This window comes from Strigops habroptila, chromosome 3 (assembly GCF_004027225.2).
Source record: "Strigops habroptila isolate Jane chromosome 3, bStrHab1.2.pri, whole genome shotgun sequence".
Lineage (NCBI taxonomy): Eukaryota > Metazoa > Chordata > Aves > Psittaciformes > Psittacidae > Strigops > Strigops habroptila.
The window spans coordinates 30,617,108-30,641,852 of NC_044279.2; the positions used below are offsets into that span (position 1 = coordinate 30,617,108).

The 24,745-nt window shown below is 37.3% G+C and overlaps 1 protein-coding gene across 1 annotated transcript in view; it reads left to right on the forward strand.

The window, feature by feature from the left end:
- CNTN1 (contactin 1) overlaps nt 1–24,745 on the forward strand; it is a 235,892-nt gene that overhangs the window by 146,628 nt on the left and 64,519 nt on the right. Inside the window, 8 exon segments of the mRNA XM_030479376.1 lie at nt 1,478–1,607; nt 14,859–14,881; nt 14,884–14,990; nt 17,683–17,855; nt 21,274–21,369; nt 22,378–22,584; nt 23,845–23,941; nt 24,096–24,277. Of these exon segments, the coding sequence (XP_030335236.1) occupies nt 1,496–1,607; nt 14,859–14,881; nt 14,884–14,990; nt 17,683–17,855; nt 21,274–21,369; nt 22,378–22,584; nt 23,845–23,941; nt 24,096–24,277 (997 nt within the window). The 5' untranslated portion in view covers nt 1,478–1,495.

Sequence of the window (24,745 nt, forward strand, 5' to 3'; positions counted from 1 at the left end):
ACTGGGACAGGCCTGTCCAGCAGGAGCTCAAACCAGAGGCTCTCTGTTAATCAGAGCATCATTTATCCCAAGCATACTTAGGGAGTCAGGTATGTATATGTGCTTTGAAATTCAAAACTGCCCTTTCCTTGGTGTTGGAGGTGCAAAACAGGGCAGTTTCAAAACAAGATCTAAAACCTTTGGGAAGAAAAGAACAATCTGTTAAAAATTTTTGCCTGGAAAGAGCAGGAGTCTTGGTAAATGGTAGAAGCCATGATCAGAATAATTGGTACTTGGCATGGGAAGCTGGACAATGGTAGCATCATGATTACATCTTGCAAAAAGTCACAAATGCTAATAAGCATGCAACATGTCCTAGAATAGCCTACATACTTGAAGGCTATTCAAGTATGTAGAAACATATTTTATAGTGAAATAGTAACAAAATGAATGTACTGAGAGGAATGGATGATATCAGCATGTGCCTGAGTTACAACAATATTCTGTCAGGGATAAGCTGAAATCCTTGCTTTGTGCAAAGGCTGTAACTTAACCAGTGCTAAAACAGAACTAATCAAGAGAACAAGCATGAACAGAATGTGATGGATGTAAAGGATGCACTTATATATTCATGGCAAGAAATCCATTACACAAAGAAGAGAATTGCATACTGCAAACATGATGACGCATTGCCCTAAAGAAACAGATAACAGCCACCAGCCAGAAACAAAAAGCTAGCAAAATATTCTGATTGAAAGAAGTAAAAACTGTTACAGAAGTGTTCTAAAATCTTAGAATATTCACAAGAAGCTGCATGTTTCTTTAGCCTGGTTTTAGAATATATAGAGGCAGAGTTTCTCCTGCAGGGAAAAGAGAAAACTTCAAATACAACATGGCAATAATGATTATATTCCACAGTTAAAAGTCATAAAATTTAATACTGCCTTTCCAGAGGATCAAGAATTGTATGTTGAAAGTTTAAAAGGAATGATATACTAGACAAAATACATGAATCTTGAAAGATGTTAATGTACTTCAGCTCCACTGTATTTTTCTTTTTATGGACTTTAAAATCATGAATTGCAATGTAATATTTACTGAAATGAAGTAGGATAGGATCTGGAATCTCGTTATTTTATTGCAAATTATGTAATATTTTAATACTTGGAATAATACAAAGCGTGCATAGAGAGAGGATCTGGTTTAGGAAGTTTGGGTTTAGAAAGATTAGTCTAAAAGAGGATGTTCAGTATTAACATTTACCGTATTAATTACTATCACTGGAAAATCTCAGTACTCTTCAGCAGTGTGCTCTCTGAATAAAACAGATCATTAATTTGATCCAGCAAATTTGAAAATGCATTTATTATTCAAAAGACTCTATCCTATATTAACTCTTAAGTATTCAGTGGAGACAGATAATCTGGCAAGTGAAATGTGATATGAAATAAAGCCTTATGTCAGAATTATTCACTCCTTTTTCTTTCTCTGTAATCAGGTATTTTTAGCTTTCTGAATGATGGTATTGCAAGGCACAATTCCTTTTGAGGTAATCGCTGTACAGAAGATAACCATGTGGTTCTTCATCTATCATCTTATTACACCCTGTTTCGTCTTCTGCCTGACAGGTAAGATGACCTCCCATGTTAATTCATTTAACTAACTGTTGTCAGTTTTATGCATTTCAAAGTAAATTATGCTGTTTATATGGCTTTCATTTATTTGTGCAGATACAATGAATTACTAAATGTGAACGATGAAACTATAAGGAAGCATACTTACTAGAATGGACACCAGAATTAAAAGCTTGCAAAAAGACAGATCTGGACTTTAAATTTCTTTTTGTCTATTCTAATTTGGTATATGGAGTTAATTCTTTCTCTAGATTATAAAAAAATGTATCAAAATCTATTTGTGCACAGGTGATCAGCATGATTAGAAGAATGGAAATATGCCCATAAGACACTAAACATAAAATTCTGTAACATAGACACTATCTAAAATTCATAAAACCCATGAAATTCCACCAGCAGGATATAGTGGTAGTTTTCATAGTACAGTGGGGCACTGCTAATATACTGACTTTAATTTTAAATTACAAATTGTAAACTATTTCATAAATAGAGATGGGGCCATAAATATTAAAACATTCAGGAGTCATATTTCTAATGTGAAAGTACAGAGATGTTTGCAGCTGAAATTTTGGTTCAGTTCTAAGAGAGAGAATGAGCTCTTTCAAAAGTTAAACTTCAGGGTTAAAATCTAGTTTCTGTTCCAGCTGTTCCAAACAACTTTGAGATCTATAAAGCTTCTTTCAGACTTCCATGCCAATTTAAATGAACGCTGAGTTTTAGTTGCTGTGATGAATTGGATTGCCATCATAAGCAGAGCTCTTCTCAAGAAAGAAAACATTTTGCTTATGTATAGACTACATGAACTGAGATCAGAAAATTTAGAAAGCGGAATAATTGAATCGTGCATACACAGAATATTGACTGAGCTTTGAAAAGCACAGATATTGTGTACTAACGTTTTGGTTATTTTCAAGGTAGGATTTAGATCCTTCCCTACTTTGAGGGGGAAGTTACTCACAAAGCTAGTTCTATTGTGTTTCATAAAACATAATTGTGTTCTGGGGGGTTCTTCATGTAATTAATGAGTTCCTATCTGAAGTGAGCTATTCATAGTCTTGCTTAATCTGGTCTACCATTTCAGGCATTGCCTCAGTTTCACTACGATGAGACTATATTGTTTGTGTTAGTGAGTCAAAAAAATTTATTAACACATTAGTCCATAGCTCACAGGAGTGTCTTCTGTTTTAGTGCGAACACTTTTGTTCTATAAAGGGTTTGTATGCAGTTCTTTACTCCATGTCTGAGTTTGCTGAAGGATATACCAATGACTAGTAAAAAACAAGACCTTTAAAATGTTATGATCTCATGCTTATAATGTATTTATTACATGTTTCAAGGGTTTTTTCTTTTTTAAGACTTGAGGGTTGCTGATAGCACCCATATGAAAATTTAAAACTCATCACTTTAATTCAACACTGGGCTTTTCCCAGGGCAATAAGTAAAAGGGCTGTCAGCTACCATCAGTAATGTTACACATGTGATTTCGCACTGGCCATGTTGACATCAAACAAAATCATCAGCTGCAGTAGCAAAAAAAGTGCTGGACATTGGTTGATAAACAAGTTGAGTAGATCACTGAGAACAAATGTTCATTTAATTTCTTCATGGGCAGGACCAGATGATTAATGCTTTTATTTGTTTATTATGCACATTGCAGATGTGCCCAGAAACCAGAAATCTTGGCACCAGAATGCACCCACCAGTGCCTTAGAATGACATGGGAAGATTGTGTTGTGTGAGGGTCACAAGTGACGTAGGAAGAATGAAGATGGCTATGATGATATGGCATGCAGTTTGAGTACGCATTGGTGTATTCATAGCAATGTTCATTTGATCTCTCACTTGACTGTACTTGGCTGTGTTACATTTGTGCAAGAAGAATAGGAGCCATTGGTATGAAGGGCCTTGAAAAGGGGTAGATTCGAATAGTGCTGTTACTTGTTCAAAGAAAATTGCTAACTTATCTTCTGGTATGGAATAAATACTTGCTTGCATTTTTCATCAGACGCCAAAGATAAGACCTACCGCTACCTCTGAAGATACCGCGCCATCCTCCAATACAGAAGAGTGGTAGTGCTACACAGTCAGAACACGTTTGTTATTTTCAGTGTATTATTGCAAGGCTGAGTAGCGCAAACACTCTCTGCTCTTGGACCCGCTCTGCTTCGCATAAATAATTAAATATCCATTTTAGCTGAGAGAAAGTCTGTTTCTGTCATCTAGGGTTTATGGCACCCATCTGGATTATATAAATCTGATTTTGCAGTCTTTGTTCTGCCCCAGCACTTGAATCTTGCTGGAGGGTTTCTCATTTCAAGTGAGTGCTAGAGCTGCTGGCAGTTAGTCATAGCAAATTTTCCTTTTGAATGTATTTCTTGGCAATTAAAATGTCATGGCATCCAGATAAATACATAGCTGCAGTAACCAAGATAAAATACAAGGGAGTTGCTTGGAAGTGTTCACAGTATGGTTAAAAAGTGAAAGATACTGTAGAGAAGGAAGGAGCACAATTAGAGTGATCATGTCAAGTTCTAGGAGGTGTTCTTTCACACATGATACTATCAAGGGAAATGCTGGCAGTGTCAACAGTAATAGAGAATGTGGGAATTGGGGTCAGATCATAAGTTCTCATTTCAGTAACAAAACGCACCAAGCACCAGAGTGAAAAGACAAGTTAGCTGGGAGCAGATGTTGAAAGCAGAATATTAAAAAAGTTGCTTTAGCACTTTTTGACAAAACATGGGATTTATTTGGAAGTATATTTGGCTCACCTTGCCTTCTGTGGTGCTTGACCCACAGTTCAGGTGGTTGTACCCTGTAAGTTGCCTTTGGGCAAACCAATCTGTGACTCTGAAGCCACCAGTCAAGGTTTTTGCAACCCATGGCTCCTAAACAGAGCTACTATATTGACTTCCCTGGAGCCAAGAAACTGATAGCTTCCAGGGTCAATGTCCTTTGAGATGTCTCAACATATAGTTCATCCCAAGTTCAAAGATATCAGCCAAAACCCCCTGAAAGTGTTCAGAATTCATGCATTTGATTGAGAATCAAGAGCTTTCAGACTTACCGGCTAGAAGTATTTGGGAAACAAGGAGCTAGGAAGCTGAAAAACTGAAGCTACACTGGCTGGAGATGTGCAGAATATGGCCCGAAAGGCTGACAGGTATGCTGACACTCTCTAAGCTAAGGGTTTTTACCTGTTTTCAAACTGATCTTTTTTCCTGCTTCAGGAAATTTAAGAAGATTTTTTTCCGAAACTGAAATACGTATTTTTTAGAAATTTGGAGTTTGGCTTGGAATAAATCCCCTCACTTTTAGCCAATTTTTCTTTGTGGTAATCAAAGACAGAAGTCGAGAATTGTTACAATGATCAGCCTTTTTCATCAGTGGGGAATGTGCACATACTTGACTGAAGGGAAGCAAATATTCCACGAATCAGCGCATCGGAAGTTTAGGCAGAGATCATCTTCTGCAATGAAACAGGAGCAATGTTTATTTTCCAGGTAAATTACTGCTTAAAATGTAGTCTTGCAAATATAAATTGATGAAAAAGCCATAAGTCATTTGGCCTTTCACTTACTAATAGAACAGACAGTTATAACAAGGGTTGCTTTTTGGAGTGCACTCTGAGTAGTGCAAGGCAAATGAGAGCAGTAAATCACTCCTTAGGGAACACTGTGATGATTTCAGTCCACTGCCAAAAAAGTTATTTCATGCCTATTACTGGTAATATTTGACTCTTCTCCTCTTTCCCCTGACATCTGGGCTCTCTCCAACATACTTCTAAGTTGCCTTTGACTTCCTGTTAAATTCATATCCTATTGCCAAGTCTGAATTTTAACTTTTCCTTCATCTAGCACATCCCATGTAAATGAGTGAACCAAAGTGTATCTTCACCTGGGATAATAACGTTGCACCAAAAGAATTAGGAGTTTTTTCCAGCAACAGGCTTGTTTTATTTCTTCCTCCTAAAGAGCAATTAAAAGCTGCAAAGGCCCTATATTTTATGTGCTTAATGCATTTGGCTATAAGAGGAATCAATAGCAAAAAATGTCACTGTATTCCTCTGATACTTTATTTCTGATCAAACTTTTCTTTTTTTACTTTTTTACAAACTTTTTTACTTCTTACCTTGGGATTTCATAGCGCAGAGCCAGGCAGTACCTGAGTTTGGGTCAGATCAGATCCCAAAAAGCAGCTTGTCACTCTAGTGACTATTCTGGTTTGGGCAAATGAGGTGTTAATCCAGGGACATGAACATCAAAAGCACTTCTGCTTTTGAGGGAACCTAATGCTGATTTTCAAAAATCACTAGGACCCCAAGCTTCAGTGAAAGCTGGTAAAGCAAGAAAGCCAGTAAGACAGAGGGCCTCTCAAAGAAGGGTAGTTACTTCTTTGCGTCCATGAGGATGCTATTAGTCAGCATGCTGAATTGCTTGTATTTCGTATGTACTTGGAAGGCTGGTGGGGGGAGATTGTGCAGAGTAACACTTTCAATTTCACCTTCATCCCTAATTTGCCAAGCATTGGCTTTCCCCTGAGATCATCAAAAGTTAGCCTCTTAAGTCACTTTTGAAGTAACACTTAAGTTTTTAAGGAAGAATAACCTAAATGGTTTAAGTATCTAAAAGGCAAATGTGAGTATGTTTAAAAGTACTATAATTGGTATTGGCTGGCATTCCTTTTGGCAGTCTGAGAAGACAAGCAAACTGTACTCTGCCATTCTTAGGCATAGGTGGAGAAACGAACTCTGCCAGGGGTTGGAGCTTTTCCTACTTGATACTTGCTGTAAAGCAGAAACTACATAATTAACTACATGGCTCTTTGAGGGCTTCACTGGCGCATATGGGATAGGAGTACTTCTCCCGCTCTTTTCAGTTCAGAAAAGTAGAAGCAGCCTTCCCGAATACAATCTAACCCTTTCAGATAATATGAAATGGGACTGCTGGAGTGCTTAGTTTTTCTGTTTAAGTGCTGACTGGTTCTTGGAAACGGATGTGGTGGCTTACATCAGTACCTTTTCTGCATCAGGATGACAGAATCTTCTTTATAGACCATGAAATGGTACATCATGAGTTTCATGGACATCAACATGTTACTGCTTCAGCACATAAGCTTCCCATGAATGCCAACTGCAACTTTTCCCACTTGATTTATGAGAGAAGTAAAAAAAAAAATCCAACCCCCAAACCTTAAATTATATACAGCTTGGATTTTCCCTGGAACAGTAGGCTCAAAGATACATTTTTATGAACTGTGGGCCAGAATCTATGCTATTTAAAGCTTTTTACCACAACATATGGCATTAGTCACAATTGCTAAAGAGAGATATGCATTTTCTTCTAAAATACAAAGTGGATGAATATACTTAATACCTGTTTACCTTGTCTGCCATGTCCCTGCTTAGGTCTGAGAAGACCATTTAATACTACTGCAGTGTCCGACATTTGTAAATTAATAATCATAATGTGCTTTGCTATCATAATGCTCAGAGACCTGGAGGTGCTGTGTTTACCTTCCTGTGAGCCTGGTAGAGATATTTTGGCTCATTCCCAGACTGTCTTGTTTCTGAGCATGCGCTTCTCAGGCGCTAGTAGGTCATAATTTCGGAGACATACTGAAAACAGTGCAAGAGCTACTTCTAAATATCAAATGATTTCTAGCCTTGCGATGCTGATATGGAACCTCACAAGTTAGTGATAAGATAATGAATGAGTCCATGGCTTTCTTGTTCAGCATCTATTAGCATTCAAGGTTAATCTAGCCATGTGCTGTGTCAACAGAACTTTGTCCCTCTCTCATGTGAAAATTTGTAACAGGATGCAACATTGTTGGGCAGATCAATACTGATAAGAATGATACCAAATGACTGTCTCGCGCAGCCACTTTCAGCAGTGTTAAATGCCAGGGAAATAGAGAGGTCTACAGGAAGCAGGAACAGAAAGAGAAGGAGGAGGCTCTTTACAAAAATAAAAATGCTAATTAAAATATTTTTCTATCAGTGCACAGTGAGAATGGTGGAAATTATGTTCCTATATAAATAATAAAATCACTATTTCAATATTTTTCTGCGTAAGCTTCCTGGAGAAAAAAGGATATTTCTATGACATCCACTAGGGGATGTTCAAATTTGACTAAGAAACAACGGGTACAATGTTACCTTTGACGTATGAGGGTGTAAGGACAATAGTATCGCTTCATGCTTGACCTTCTTTCTCCTTGTTCTTTGGGTGTTTGAGCCCTGCAGGACAAATCAGAAGCAGAAAGTGCAGTTACACTTCTGGTCCTACACTGGAGTGGAATAATAATTTCTTTAGGGCAAAGACTCTTTTCTTAGTAGTGCCTGACCATGTGCTCCCTGACCTTCCACAGAGGTTTATAGATGCTGCTGCAAAATAAGTTAAAACAAGCCTATAATAATATGTCCCTCATCAGCTGTAGGAGTGGGCTATGCCACCCCTCCTGAAACTTAGCACTAGGGGAAATGGGACATAAATTGCCGTTAGTGTTCCTGTTGTTGCTAGAGAGGGTGTTGCAGCTACCTCAGAAGGTTCAGCTCCAGGAGGAGGCTTTGATTCTGGGTTTGGTGCCAGGAGCAGGCTTTGGCTAGCGGGCTCAGCTGAGAGGCTACAGGTCATGTTGCACAGCTACAGGCAAGTAAATCTGTACTCTCTTATGGGAAGATTTGTCTCACTTTATTTTAACCATTTGAAGGTTGGGTATGTGATACAGCTTTCTCTGTAGTTGATGAAGAGAAAATGGGATATCCAAATTAGTTGGTGGAAATGCTTGTCTGACCCCTCTAAAGAAGGCCATATAACAGTTTGGACAGAATCCCTAAGTTTTAAAATTATGTGGGATAAATCCTACACTTAATGTCAAGAGTCTTACTTCAAATTTATTACAGTAGACTAGAAAGTAGTCATAGTAGAAAGAAAGGAGGAGTTACTATTTTTGTCACAAATTCATTTATTGAACTCCTCTGTGTCATTTCAGTAAGGTTTGAGATACTGCAGTGCTGCAAAACCCAATTATCTAGAAGACAAACCTTTAAGAGCATTTTATGTTCCATGATTTGCCACGCACAAAACAAGCCCTAAAAACATCCACAGTATGTTTGCACATCTCTGTAGCTGAGAATGAGTAAGACAAAAGTAAACAATTAGGTTTTATTTAATTTTCTGTATTGGAAAGATAATCCCAAGAACTATTGGTTTTCTCTATGAACTAAAAAAAAAAAAATAAATCACAGCAGTCTTTCATAATCTACATGCTTTTAACTTCCCTTTCTGGTTCTGCTCACACACAGAGCAGTTGCCATAATTATAAGCAGCTTCACTTCATGACATTATCCTTCATCTATGAGTAAAATCGATTTTCAAAATTAATTAGATGCATGTAAGGTCTGAATTAGTTGATAATAGAATAAATTGACTTGTCTGAATGTGATTTGGATGACTGGTGTTGAAAGAAGCAAACTAACCCTGCTGTCTCTCAACAGAGGAATTTTTTTGCTCAGCACTATAACCCACTGAAATTGATGTTTTGAGTTCAATATTTTATGCTGTCTACGGTAGTAACAGGTTGGTGTGGTTGCTTAATACTCTGTAGGATGTAAATATTATGTTTATGACTTCCATTGCATATGAAAAGCAAGATGAGTGGTTGTGTGCAAATGCCCTTGGTGCAATTTTTTCCTCATTTTTCTTACTAATACAAAGAAAGACCCAAGAGGCCAGTAAATTCAGATCTATATGAGAACCTTTTAGTAAAATTAGAAAGTTCAATATAAAAGTCCAAATGCTGAAGATCTTTAGATATTAAAATTTAGATGTTAAAAAGAAAACTCTTGTAATTGGAATCATTGTTAGACATTAGAATAGATTTGCTAAAATAAATTGTGAAGTTTTACATATTGAAGGGTTTTAGAATCAGTCAGAAAGGACACCTTTTGAGATGATTTGTTGTGGTAGATCTGGTTAGGATCTACTAATATCAGGTAGGGAGAACTACCAGGTAATCAGTCACTCTTTTTTAGTGATTTTTGCTATAAAAAACTCAGCAGGTCATTTGCTGTACTTAAAATGAATTAAATCAAAAGGAATTTAAATCAAAAGTGAAAAAATGGAAGGCATGTTGCCCTAATATTAGGAAGTACAGGTCTTGGACAGGCTGAGAGCTGGACATTGAAAAGTTTAGGTAATTAGCAATCTGACAAAAATGTGGTTGTCAGAGTGGGGATAATGCCAAAACAAGAAAAAGCAGCTGATAAGGAATTTTCTGAACAACTAATACCATCAGACAGATATTAGAAAACCACAGGGTGTTTGTTCAGAACAGGGTTTTCAGCATTATTTACAGGGGGGATGGGAAAGAAGTTTGGAAAGAGTGAAGAAGCCAAGGTCTGCTTGTGTATGAATTGTGTGCAGGTGAGCCCTGTTCACCCTTTCTAGATAGTGAATTCCTAGAATTTCCCTTCACTTTACACTAAGACTGTCCCAATTTCTGCCCAAAAGTCATACCTGTATGATGATGTCCTACATTGGACAGTATTTTCCTGGCACCTTTATTTATACCATGTGGAATTTTCCTTTTTCTCTGTTTCAGTTCCTATGGTTCCCTGCTCAGTTGAATCTCAATCAGTTTTTCTAGTTATGCCATCTCTTTTCCATTATATAGCTATTTCTTTGTATCATGGTAATGTCAAAGCAGCCCAAGATCACTTTGCCATTCCCACAAAATTAGCTGTAGACCTAACACCTGCGTCCTCTCTTTTCATAGTGTCCCAAGCTTCATCCCTGGGATGTTCTTACCATATATTTTCTTCTGATTCTCAAAGCCCAAACTGAGCAAGTGACCATACTCTCCCCACCCTTATTCAATCTTCTTCCTGTCTGCAGTGAGCCAATGTAAACGACAAATAAGGAGATCCCCTACTATCACGAACTGAATGAATAATTTCCCTAAATTGTTGCTTTTAATGAAGCCTGTAAGCTAATCTGGAAGGTTACAAAATTAATGTAGGGAATTTTAATTACAGTAACTGCATTTGATTTTGACAAGTCAGTCCCCTTCCCTTCTTCCTGCCAAATTATGGTGACTTATAACCGGGGCAGCTATGCTCAAGTAATTCATCTTTTAACAATCAAGTCAGAATTTGTCTGCTATGTTGTTAAATATATGCCAAATTTGTACCTGACATGAGTAATTTAGTATCAGTGTAATTAGAACAATATATAGAATAAACAAATTTATATAGAATTATATTATGGACATAAATACTGAACTAAAGATATGTGCTGTCTAACAACAACAGGCAGTGATTAGGCTTTTGGAAATAAGACACAAGAAGTGGACCTGTATGGTGGCTATGTTGAAAAGTTTTGCATTACCTTTATAGATAAGCATAATTTCCTTATCAAAGAGGAGAAGGATGTGATAGGGAGAACCAGGAGTAGGGTGCATAGAGGATGCAAGGCCATTTGAGTGGTCAAATTGTTTGGAGATGGAAGGATATGAGGTGAAGGGAGATCTACAGCGGGTTGATACAAGGATGACTGGCTACTGACTTGTTTTTAATTGGGGGAGAGGGGGTTAAGATGCAAGTATATGGGCTGGAAAACCTCTTTGTCTCTATGTTCTACATTAGTGTATGCCATGCAAAATTAAGTAATTTGAAAGCTAGTTAGTTTTTTAAAAAATATGTTTATATGGAAAATTTGACATTTCCTGAATTAAAAACATACTGAATCAAGATGCACTGAATAAGCCTTTTTATTGTGCCTTGCTTTTTCCTCTTCTGCTGGAGTTTCTTGAGATGACTTGAAAAGAACTGCTTCAGGTGGTTTCTGATTGTTATTTTCAGACATCCTTTTGGTGTCTTTTCTCTGAATGTGTTGGATATTTTATATTATGATCTCTCACAGGCTTGTGCAGGGACATAAAGGTGTACTAATATAATTTTGTAGTTCATCTGTAAGTAGTAGTAATGCTTTCAGATATATCTGTCTTACTTAGGCAGTGGTTCTTTCAGATGGTTCAGTTAATAAGACAACTTTTTTCCACACAAAAGGTGGAAGCCTATAGCCCTGCCTGTATTCCACCCTTTGCACTGGCACAGCTGTTCATCAGTGAACAAATTAGCTTCACTAAACTGGCAGAAAACTAACCCAGAAAAGTAGAATTGAATAGATTTCCACTCTCTTTAGCTTTATCAGCTACCTAAGAAGTCAGACAAGCAAGAGAGGTGTTGCAGGAATGTCTAGAGGGAAAATGACACTGCCCATCTGGAAAGTGCTGCCTGGAGAAGGGATGACAGGGTCACCTGCTAGCAGGAACGGTTCTTATACAGGATCCATGATCTCGTCAGCTGTGTAGAGATTTTCTTTACCTTTGCGAAGACTTCCTAATACATTTTGGCACTGCTGAGAAGTCTGAACCCTGTTTGCAGAATTTACTGAAGAATGCCTTGAATACTCAGAATTAGGCGATAGCCTTTGCTCCAATTCAAAATATAAATCACTAGAAATGTACACAGAAAATAGGTCAGTAACAGTGTTTGAGAGGTCAGGTAGTCCATCCTCTTGCTTAAATTAAGCACAACCAGAACAGATGAAACATGCTTTTCTTTACATCCTTAGTTTACCTAATGCAACCATTTCCTTCTTCCTTTCCCAACTTATTTATCCCCTTCTTCTTGTAGGTGTAAGTACAACGAGCTGATCTTTTTCCTTGTACTCTTACTCTGCCCTTCTGGCTCTCCAAACTTCCTCACACAGACATGGTACTTCACTTAAAGTGTGAACTTTCTGCTGATCTTTTCAAAAATCCTTTCTCTTCACATTTCTCCTCCTTGCTGTTTCATATCACTGGTCCACGCTTGGCTTACATCTGAGAATGAAAGATTTATCAGTTGCCACACCTGACATTCAGTCCGTGTATCTTTTTCTGCTCTGCCAGACATCTGAAACCAGATTCATAATAGATTGCAGCAGAAGTGTCATTCTAAAGCATATTCGATAGGTGTGAGAAACAGACATTCACTCAGGAAAATTAATAGTGCTAGCAGCATTAAAAATGTATGCCATTAAATGCCTAAGTGGTCTATAATACCATTTGAATCCTAAGGTGGAAAGAGTCAGCTGCATATGATATGGTTATTTGCTGCTAGACGCCATTGTTATTCTGTATTCATACTTAAGAACTGCACAGAAAGTGCTATCGGGTTTGTGGCTCAGTCATTCCAGGCTCCAGGCAAATACGTGATTCTTGCCTTTCCGGTCTGAAGGTACTTCTTTTGATCTAGCAATATGCAGATTTTTACATCGTGTTGTGCTTTAAAATATGAAAGAAAGAACATTTTTCAAAAGCTCTTCCTTTCTTTTTAGTTGCCTTCTTTTGCTTCTTTGAAAGACTTCTCATTACATGAGTTAGTTCTTTTAAAATTAAGTTGCCTAACCATACATGTTGCAGCATAACAGTGTCTTCTTGACCTGCTCCTGCCCTCAAGGCACAAGGTGATTTTTTTCCCTAAACTTGAACTGGAAAGGGAACTTATTTTTTATCTGTAACCAGTCTTCAGCTAGTGCTGTAATCCAGTGTCTATCTATGAATATGGAATTAAGGAACAATAAAAAAAGATATCTGTGGAAGGATTGTTTTATATATATGATATTTTAGCACTGACATAATTTACATTCTTTAGTTATATAGATAGATTATTTCTTCTTTTTTAGGTTTTCTAAAAACTGTTTAATTTAGTCTAGAATGTTTTATAACCAAAGGCAAGACTTTTAAGGGGATAGTACAAAATCATAATTAGGTTTAAGGGCATGAATATGTTGCATTGCCATTTTATCTCTTGATCTGTGCAGGTTTTTTAAATGTAGCATTACAAGACAGGTAGTGGATTTTATAGGCAGCATGGATACTATTGCAAAATGTTGGGATTTTTCTGTGCTTGACTGTTGCTTTGGGAAATTTTTAAGCTGAAGTGATTCAGCCATCTCTGAAGAGATTGCGAAAATTGTTTGGAGTTTTTTCCCTTGTATTATAAGGTCATTTTCCAGACTTCTGGCATCTCTAGGATTTAGAGCAAGGCTCCGAACTTGACTGGAAAGTGACCCTGGTAGCAGTCATGTACTAGTTTGCTTTTCCCATGAGTTTGCTTACAAGTGTCCATATTATTAGTTCAGTCTCAGTAGAGACCTGTGAGAATTAGAAAGCTGTGTTGAAAATGTGAAAATGTGAAAATTTTACCTCCTCACTGTGCCATTCTGTACCTGGAAAGCACATTTGCCATTTTCACAGGAAAAGAACCCAGTTACATCCTGGGTTTACTGAGCAGAATTTTCCCCGAGTGTTCCACTATTGCTCCTACTCTTACTTTCACAAACCCCAAGGAGCAGTCTTGCATGTTGGGAGATCGTACAATGGTTTGGGTTGGAAGGGACCTTAAAGATCATCTAGTTCCAGCCCCAGCAAATATAAAGGAGAAGGGAGTGCAGCATGGACGGGCAGAGCCTGCAACCTTTACAGCAGCATCAGCAAATGGAGGGTAAAGATAAAAAAAATAGTTTGTTGACAAAACTGTTTGACATTTATTCACCTTTAAGTGCTTGACTTTAAAAACTTAAATTATTTTCAATGTGGGATTTTTTATTTTATTTTGGAAGGGAGAAAGTTAACATATATGTATACCTGAGCTTGAAAGGAAAGACAGAAGTATGTTCTTGAAACAATGTAATTCTCAGCTTTGATCTCCAACGTAAGGGGGTTTTGTCTGGTGCAGTAAAGATTCTGAGTATGTAAAAACCACTGGATCCAATTAGGATATAAATACAGAACACCTAATATTTGGAGAGTTGTTTTGGATCTGGACCTGTTTGATGAGAATTTGTTGGCCTCTGAAGTAAGTTGGTCTTACTGCATTCTTAAAGGGCATATCTTCAATTCATAATTATCTCAACCACATTTGGCATAATGATAATTCAATAATAGTGGAGAAGGCGCAGGAACATAGATTGAGTTTAGATCTCAGAAGGCAGGGATGAAGCAAGAGTCAGCGAAGGAAGGCCAGCACTTCTGTTATCCTTAGTGCTCTGGTTTCGTTGATGCATATAGAACTTGATTTGTGGGACTCAATATTTAGCCTTCGCATTTTGAATATAGAAGGTGTGATGTAATTTCATCTTCAGTTTTGACTACTAATTAAAAAGCAATTAATTCAAACTACAACTTTTTCAGAGGAAGGAAACAAAGGCTATGGCACCCATTTTTGAAAGAGCAACCCATTGATACTATCTATCCAGAAGAATCTTCAGATGGACAAGTTTCAATGAACTGCAGAGCTCGAGCAATTCCTTTTCCTACTTACAGGTAACCTCTTTTGTTTTGATTTTCAGGTCTTAGGTATTTTACTCAGTGAGTGGTTCAATCATAAAATGATTGGCTGTCTTAACAGGTTACAAAAGGATTACAAAAGGATTACAAATGTTACCGGATACAAAGTCTTCAAGGCATGAAAAAATTGAGAGATTTGCAATTTCTGAGTAAGAGTCAACCTTGATTCAGTTTGCTCAAATGTCTAGTCAGTGTTGAAAAAAGTGTATTCCTTTTGTATTAGATGTTTTCAGCTTTTGAAAGGAATACTGAGCAGAATGCAAAACAAAAAAATTATCTTTAAAAAATAACTAAGAGGCTATCTTTCTAGTGAGGATGATGGATGTTGAAGTCCTTGTTCTTCCTTGATTCAGAACAGCTTTTTTTGTCGTATTTTACTCTGAAAAGCAAGAGTGACTGGCTGTTGAACCTGGATATTCTGCATCCTGTGTTGCTTTTTGCATCCACCATATTGTAGAGAGATGCTCAATAATGTGTCAGCTCTGCTACTGAAGATGTTAAAAACTTTATTCTGGAAAATACTTTTTCAACTAGTTTAGTAGAGATTCACACATGACGCTCTTTCACAATATTTGTAGTGGTATTATTGGCAAGAGCAATTCCTGCTTTATTGTGTGACCTCTGAGTATCCATATGAATTTGTGGGCCATTATCTGCTCATTATGTACAGGAAAATATCCTTAAGAATTGTCACTATTAAGACCATGACTAATTTACAACTTTAGACCATGAGCAGAAAACTGATGTAATCATACTAAGGGACAGATGCAATTTCTTGCCAGTAAAAAGAGTTCCATTCAATTAAATTGTTCTCTGATCCTATGATCCGCTCCCAGCACTTAGGTGTTTCCTAGGCTCTTGCTTCTAGGACAGAAAAAGCAGTTGAGTCTGCTTGCCATTCTTTTAAATGTGTTTAAATTGTTCATTGCTTTTTTTTTAGAATATGCTTACAGGTTTGTCTACATGTACAGAGCCACCCGTGAATTGAAGGATTTCAGGGAGAACTAGAATACTCCTTTTAAATATGATCCCTATCCCTAGTATCTTTACAAATTTTTCTACACCGCATTTTGCCATTGCACTTGTTTGCTCTCCCTATGCTTAGAAAGGACTGGAAGTGCAGATAGATCAGACACACATAGATTCAGTACCCTTCTGATGCACTTCCCAATCACTTCTAGTCTTTCCAGAGACCTCCCCCACCTTGTCTGAAGACTGTGTAAACATGCCATTTTATAGAAGCCATCATGGGCTCTAACATAAATTTTAGTGTTCTTCTTTATCTGTCGTGGGCTCTGCAAAATCTGAACTAGTAAAGTCACTCTGGAAGAATTGCTTGCACCTCCAGAGCTCTCCTCATTTCCCTCACATTGTTACTTAGTCTACCTCAATATATTATTTTCATTTCTTAGCCCTCCAATAGCTCATGAGCCAAAATTCTCCTGTCTCAGAGGTAGATAAGTCCTTCCTGCCACTTTCTCATTGCAGCATAAGCTGTTCCTGTGACAGTTATTCCTAGGTATTTCCAAACAGCGGATTTATTATTTGTAATACGGACATGCAGTATATCTCGCAGAACTGAAGTGATACCTCTAAAAATCTTGTAAAACCTAAATTCTGTTCATTAAGATCTTGAAAATCCTGCCATTTCATTATTAATTTTTAATTTATTTTTGTGAATATCAGCTTTTTTATTGTTTGTTTCTATCACAATTGCAATTCCAGTTTCCAAATTAGTATTCTGTATATTTCAGTACATCTACAATAAGGAAGGAGGACATAGGGCATGCACTCTCATTTTCGAACATTAATGCCTATCTTTACTTTGTGACAAAAAAGGTATTTACACCGAAATAATTCTTGTATGATGTTTAAATGTATTTAAGTTGCATCTTTCCTATTTGTGTTCAGGAAACGTGCAGTTCCTTTCAGAGAAGGTTATGGGCTCCCCCTTGTGGACACAGTAATAGATACAGAGCTATAAATGATGGATACTGGTTCTCACGCCATGTATTTTAAGGTTTTTTTAATCAATAAGGGCCAGACGTAGGCGACCAAGTTCCTTTCGTAGTTCCTGAAGTGCAAGTTACAGAAACTCAGGGAACTGTCTGTGGGATTTTACAGTAATTAAGGTGAAAGAGTCCAGCAATTTTCTGAATGTGGTAAGTATGTCTTGAATCAGGCATGCCCCTGTTTCTGCACTGATTTCACTGGCATGTTAGGCTGTATGAAACATTTTCATCCCCTACAGCAAGTTTTCAAAAGGCTCTTAAAAATTTCATTAGTCCATACTTTAAAGGTGCAGAGGGAGTATTTTCTTAGCTAATTTGGCCTTAGATAACTATTTGATGATATGTTTGCAATCACAGTACTTGATCACTAGCAAGCTCATTCACAACCAGCTCAAGCATCCTTTGCTGCATGGCCAGCAATCAGGTTTTAACCAATGTCACATCTCTGAGAAGGCTAAACAGTCTGAGGCTGTTCTATTTAAAAGATCTATGGAGTTCAAATCTGTGGCTCTTGCCGAAGAAAAACATGAAACATATACAGAAGTATATTCATACTTTCCTGTATAGTTTATCACAATCTATGAGTTATTTTTCAAATCTTATTTCTTACCAGATTTGGGGCCAAACCTTACATCTGGCTTTTCTTTTTTTACTAGGTGGAAACTCAACAACTGGGACATTGATTTAACAAAGGATCGCTACAGTATGGTGGGAGGCAGACTTGTTATCAATAATCCAGAGAAATCACGGGATGCTGGAAAATATGTCTGTTTAGTATCGAATATCTTTGGAACTGTCAGAAGCAGTGAAGCCACTCTGAGTTTTGGATGTAAGTTGATGTTTATGTCAAAGCATAGAAACTGCATTGTCTTCTCCTAACATATGCTATAGCTGTATTACTTTGTAAAAACAATATGTTAAGTGCCTTAGTCTGCAGAGATCAACACATACTAAGCTTTGTAAGGATTTTATATTCTTTAGCATTCAGCTGACACAACATCCTTCTCAGTGAGATATTGTTAAATTAATAATGGAAGAGACTTCTGGAACCAGATCTTGAGATAATAATGCCCAGACTCTCTTTAAATCATGGTAGGAACTGAGGACAAATAGCCACAGAGGAAAGATGCAACTAGGGGCATATGGTAGAAGGCATGGAGGAAGGCATGGCACTTGCTAGTAAAGCATGCTCCCTGACTCCTATGCTGTGATGAAGACCCTGCTGGGGGACATTTCTGTCAGCTTCTGACAGTCATGAACCAGTCTTATGAATGCATCCATATGCCCAGACCTGCACTGTCAACAAATACATGCATTGTAAAACACTGATGTACTACATGAAGAGTAATGTAAAATTTGCTGACTGAACACAGTGTTTGGGATTTTTATTTTATTTTGCCTTAAGATGCTTTTTTTCCTCAATGTATTTTTTCATCAGAGGACAAAAATAGGAATCCACAAAAAAAGAATCCTCTCTTACCAGTGACTGTTCACAAAGGCCTGTGTGCCTTTTAATGCTGAGAACATCTGAAAACACTGCCTCTAGTAGAGCTGGATCTTTTCAGATCCAGTTCTCTAAAACCCATTAAAATTTTTTTAACTGTTACACACATCCTCCTGAGGGAAGGAATTTTATCCTGCAGGAGTATTTAGTGGCTTTTTGGTGTGTGCCGAGCAAAGTCAGAGGTGATTCACTGTTCTATTTGCTGTGAAGCAGTTTCAGAATAGTCAAACACAGCAATTTCATAGCAGAGAGGCTGCAAGAATGACAAGGAAGAGAAATTTCCATACTCTTTAGCTATTACTTGTATGTTTATAGGAGTAGAGTGATTATGCTAATTCTTTCATTCTAGCTAAAAATGAATTTCTTCCAATTAAGAGTTCATGGAATCACACATTATAATTATTGAGTAATAACTAAGTAGTGCTAATGTAAAGAAAATATCAAGACCTAGTCAGATACAGAGCATTTCATAAGTGGGAAAAAAGTATACAGTTTCATCTCAATAATTGGATGACTTGCCTGCACTTAGTATAGACTATTTTATTTCAGGACTAACATAATGTTTTACGTACACAAATTGCCTGTCTGTTTCCATGTATATAAATTTGTGGTGGCCATCCTAAATATTCAGAAGTTATTCAAGAATACTAGAAACAAAATGTCTACACTTTAAAATAGCTAAAAGAACTTAGAAGCAATGAATGATATGTTTTCCTTACATCTACACCATGCGTATGCAAAGCAGTATCAAATTAGAAACACATTTTTTGCTAATGATTGTAATTTTTATTTCTTCCTGTTTCTGCAAGAGATTCGAGGCGCTAATCTGTTCCAAAGAAAGCAAAATTGGATAACTGTGACAAGTATATAAGATGATCGAAAGACCTGAAACAAGGAAATTGATGTTTTAGGAAGAGATCAGTCAATATTTTGAAGATACAAAGTAGTTGTGTAGTAAGGTCCATGCTGGCAAATGGATGGGAATATAGTCAAATTAGTGGACATATTATATGAATAGAGGTATTCCAATCTGTGTGAAGAGCTTCCTTGGCTTCGACTTCAAATCCTGTCTGATCACATAGCTAATTCTTAGTAAGTCCTTGTGGTAAACTTAATTTCTTTTTTATCAAAGATTTATATCCCAAATTAATTGGGAGCTAGTTGTGGAGAGCTGAATACATGCATTGCACTAGGGCACAGGGTAAAAATAAATAAAATAATAATCAGAAGTCTTTAGAGAGATCCTTAGAGTGGCCCATTACAATGCCTACCATTTGGGCATTGATCCAGTCAAGATCCAGTCAATCACTGGAAAGATCTGTGTTATCTACTGGTCTGTTTGAGCAGAATAAACATTAGTAGTTTCAGAGCTACTAAACATTTCAGAAGTTGGAAGAGGCATCTTTCCCGGAACGTAACTCTCCTAGAGTTTTTTTCATGCGTTTGACAAAGCTTAATGACATTTGCTTCCTAGATTCTTGTAGTCATTCGGGTCTGACAGCTGTGCTTGGCTTTGGAGGAATCCTTCATCTGTACCATGTTTAGTAAATGTAGCAGCTGTTTTGAAGTTAAGGAATTAATTATTTTTAAGTAATGCAGAGTGTCTACTTGATCCATCTAACTATACATTGGATTTGACAGTAGTGAATAGTCTCTGGTTTCTTCTTAATATCTTCTAGTATGCAGCTCTGTCCTGATTTTTTTTTTTTTTACTGTTTCTGGCTGGCTGCTCTTGGACTTCAGTTTTAGTTAGATTTCAGAGCCAGCATTGGGAATTTAGTAGGACTGGGTAGCTGCCTACCACCGAAGAAAGCTGAAGTAATCTGAATGAAGTTAGCTTAGATGATTTCCATGGTAGAATATTGCATTGAGAGGCTGTGCATTTGGCTGTTACGCATATATTGTTTGCACCACAGTAGCATTTAGAGCAGGACTCCAGTTGTGATCTCTACAACCTTGCTGCATTTGGTGACATGGAGAAGCTTCACAAGAGAAGCTTCCCTGCCTCAAAATGCTAATAGTTTCATTTCAGGCTGGTTACACTAAATGAGTGAAAAAAAGAAGCAAAGTGCCATTATTGACCCTGTTGCAGCTGTTGTCTTATCACTGCAAATACCATTACTATTCTCCCAGTCTGTAGGGTGATGTGTAGCTCCATGAAGGACTTGTTTCTTTGTAATTTTACCCAGTCTCTTTACTCTGCTGCATGGAAGTTGGTTTAAAGAGGGTCAGCTAAGGTTTCTCGTGGGATCTGAGTCACTTATGTCTCAAACTTGTGGCACAAAAGATGTGTCTGAGCTAGCTGCTTAGCAGTCCTTGGCTGCTGGGGTTGTCAGGAAGGGCAGCCAGGCCATTTTAGAGAAGCTGCTTTAAGTTACATTAAAGAATTAAACTTGCATATTTTGAGAAACCAATTAAAAAAAAAAACAACAAAAACTTTTCCTTTCTCTTCTTGGGATTCCTTCTTCAAATGTAGCTCACTTGGCTACTCTTAGGGATACAATCTACACCAAGGTTTTTTTCTGGCATTTGTGATTGTGATGATTAAAATACTGTAAAATATTCATTGCACTTCATAATAATGAAGTTAAAATGAACTAAACTGGCATTGTGGGTCCACAGGTATCTATCTACCATATGTCATTGTATTTCTGTGTTAATGTCTACAGGGCTGAAAGTAATAATAAAGAAAAATTCTTGTATTAAACCCGCAGTTTTCCTCCCCCCATTTCTTTTAAACTAGATCTGGATCCCTTTCCACCTGAGGAACGCTATGAGGTTAAAGTGCGAGAAGGTGTTGGAGCAGTGCTTCTTTGTGAGCCTCCTTACCACTACCCAGGTAATTCAGCATAAAGTGCTTCATCGTCAACTGCTTAAGAGTGAAAGAGAAATAAATATTTTTGAAAGTTTCTTCTAATTTTACTTAAACAGTAACTTTTATGCAGCTTGAGAATCATTGTTTAGGTTAGGTTTCCATTTTGTATATATGCCTATAATTGGCCGTATGTAAAAGATGTTATTCAATTTTTAAATAGGTTTTGATACCTAAATTACTCAGACTAATCTGGATAATGGAGGGGAGACTTGTTCTACCATTCAAAAGACCTGAGTACATGTTACTCTCTCACTCTGTCATCCCAAACTTTCTGCTGGCCTTGGACAGGGTCTAGTTTCATTCCACCTGATGAAATCAGCTCAACAGAAATGATCATGGATTCCTGTTAAAGTCATGGAACAACAGTAGGCACCAGATGAGGTTATTTATGTTCTGGAAGTGCCTTTTTCTCATCATTAGCTATTGAAGAGCTCTGCAGGGATTATGCCTGTAAGCTCAAGTATCTGAGGTTCCATTCAGAGGGTTGAATTCTGATGTTAGCATCTCTTTTACCTTGTAAAATAGGATAATGTTTTAGTTTTCATACTCTGTGTCTAAGTATTGCAAGGAATTAAAGAACTGAGACATATTGCTAATTAAAATATTCTAAGGTTCTGTCTAAATTGCAAGGCTGGTGAGGGCTTCCCAGCTTCTCAGTTGTATGAGGTAAAGATCCAGCTGCCCATTTCCTCCCATTCTGTTCTGATTCCTATGGGAAGGCTGTGCCCAAGGGGAGCTGAGTACCCAGTAATCTGCACTCATGGCAGCAGTGCTCCTGTGTTCAGTGTAGATGGGTATTAGCTCCTACCGAGACATGTATGTTATATTCTCTCCCACATAACTGCCTCTCCCAAAGGAAAGGTCTATAAACTAGATATCAGAGTGAAGTAATTTATATTCAGTCAGTATTCCATGGCTTAAGTAGTTGATAGTATTGGTTTTTAATATTGACTAGAGAATATTTTCCTCCAGATGACCTCAGTTATCGGTGGCTTCTAAATGAGTTCCCAGTATTCATTGCTTTGGACAAACGACGATTTGTGTCACAGACAAACGGCAATCTCTACATTGCAAATGTAGAAGCATCAGATAAGGGCAATTATTCGTGTTTTGTGTCCAGCCCATCAATAACAAAGAGTGTATTCAGCAAATTTATTCCACTTATTCCACAGTCTGATCGTAAGTATTTATTGGAAAGAGCGTTCAAAATTTTTGTGGTTTAATTTTGCTCATTCGTAAATTCTTTCAGCTCTGTGAGGTGAATTACGTGGCAAGTTATAATGGCTACTGCACAATGTTATTTAGTTTTCCAGGTACAGAGGTCCAAAATATTCCCATCCACAGTGAAATCTCTGTGAAGGATGTCTCTCTGAATTCATTCACAAATTTCCTTTCATACCATTGGGAATAGTTCTCATCCCCAGAGTCCCCATCTCTTTTGTGTGATAAGCCCCTGTACTCATCCCAAAACCTTTAATATCTTTTCTGACCTTATTGTTGTTTCAAAGCGATATGACCATAAAACAGAAACTTCATGTAAAAGTTGATGAACAGCTTCAGGAATTAATTTTTTCCCAGTGAATCCCCCATGAAAATGGAAAATCCTTTTCCTCTGCTGATATTTCCTATCCAATGGTGGCTTAAGGTCTTTGTGTCTCATGGCCAATCCCCTAAGACACCTATGTGGCTTTGTGTTACTAGATAATTCTCTGCCATTTCTTCATGAAAACTGCATATTTTCCAAATGGTAACCAGGTTCCCTTTTGGCACTTCCAACTGTCAGTCACGAGAATTTCATAAGCTACTCATCAAGATTTCAGTGACCCTTTTATCTGTTAAAATTTCCATATTACTGTGAAGAACTGTAATTGAATTTGAGTAATTACAAATCAGTGATCTTTGTCCAAATTTTCCATGGCCAATACTCATACTGAGATCTTCATCTAGAAGAACTGCAAGAGGAGTCCTACAGGGATCACCAGTAGGTAGATTTGATTACATTTGCATCCCTGTGCCCTCATTAAGCTGTAGATTTGCTGGCTCCAGTTCCTTCATACCCTTACTACGATAATAATATCAAATTCACAGTAATTCAGAATATTCCATTCAATAAAAGAATCTGTGGAAAAGAGAGACTCAGGCTTTTGTCTACTCACATGGACAGTGCATCATCACACTTCAAATGCAAGTACATGTTAAAGCATTGAGCTATAAAAAATATTAGGCATTACCACCCAAAGAAAGATAACTAGTTGCTGAGTAAAACAATTCTGCATTACTACTAAAAGTTCAGTGCTAAATCAGACCTCATGACCAGTCAAGCTCCATGTAAAGAATTTTGTCTGGCATTTCAAGAACGGTTTTCTTGAGCTGTGGAAATTTTAATAACTGTGTTCCTTTCTGATGTGCCTTTTCTGAAAATCTCTTTTTTCATATTAGGTGCAAAAGTATATCCTGCTGATATCAAAGTTAAGTTCAAGGACACATATGCTCTCCTGGGGCAAAATGTGACGCTGGAGTGTTTTGCTCTTGGGAAGTAAGTGTGTTTTAAAGTTATTGTAGAGCACTATTCACTTTCATATTTCAGGGAATGAAAAGACATGTTTCATCATCAAACACTATTTTGTAGTCTGCAATTTAACAGCCAGTTCTTGAACATGCTGATTTGTACTTTACTGTACCTTTTCAAGTCCGGTTCCTGAACTCAGATGGAGTAAATACCTTGAACCCATGCCAGCCACTGCTGAGATAAGCATGTCTGGTGCAGTTCTTAAGATCTTTAATATTCAGTATGAAGATGAAGGACTTTATGAGTGTGAAGCTGAAAACTATAAAGGAAAAGATAAACATCAAGCAAGAGTCTATGTACAAGGTAAGTAAAACAATTTTATTCTTCACAGGCTATGTTGCTTTCACTTATGTTGCAGATATCTTTGTTTTCACAGGTAATGTCAGTGCTGACTCGTAACATCATCTTGACACACTGCTATTCAAGTTAATAGAGCAAAATCAAAACTCATACATTGAATGCCAAGCATAACATTTGAGTGTTAATTGAACAACTACTTAATTTGTCTGGTTATGATAGCTGTGTATACACCTTGACAGTAGTGTGTGTTAGCATTAATATAATGGAAATTAAATAAATTTAGAGTACTTGAAGTGAAAGAACTTCCAGGAAGAAAAAGAGATGATTAGGTTTCTTACAATTTGTTTCCTCATTTTGTTGGTCTTTTCTGTCTTAATTCTCTCTCTTATTAGCTACACTTGATTATTTATTCCTCCACCCTCTGTCCCTTCCCTTCATGCATTTGGTCAAGTGAGGCAACCAAAAGATTGC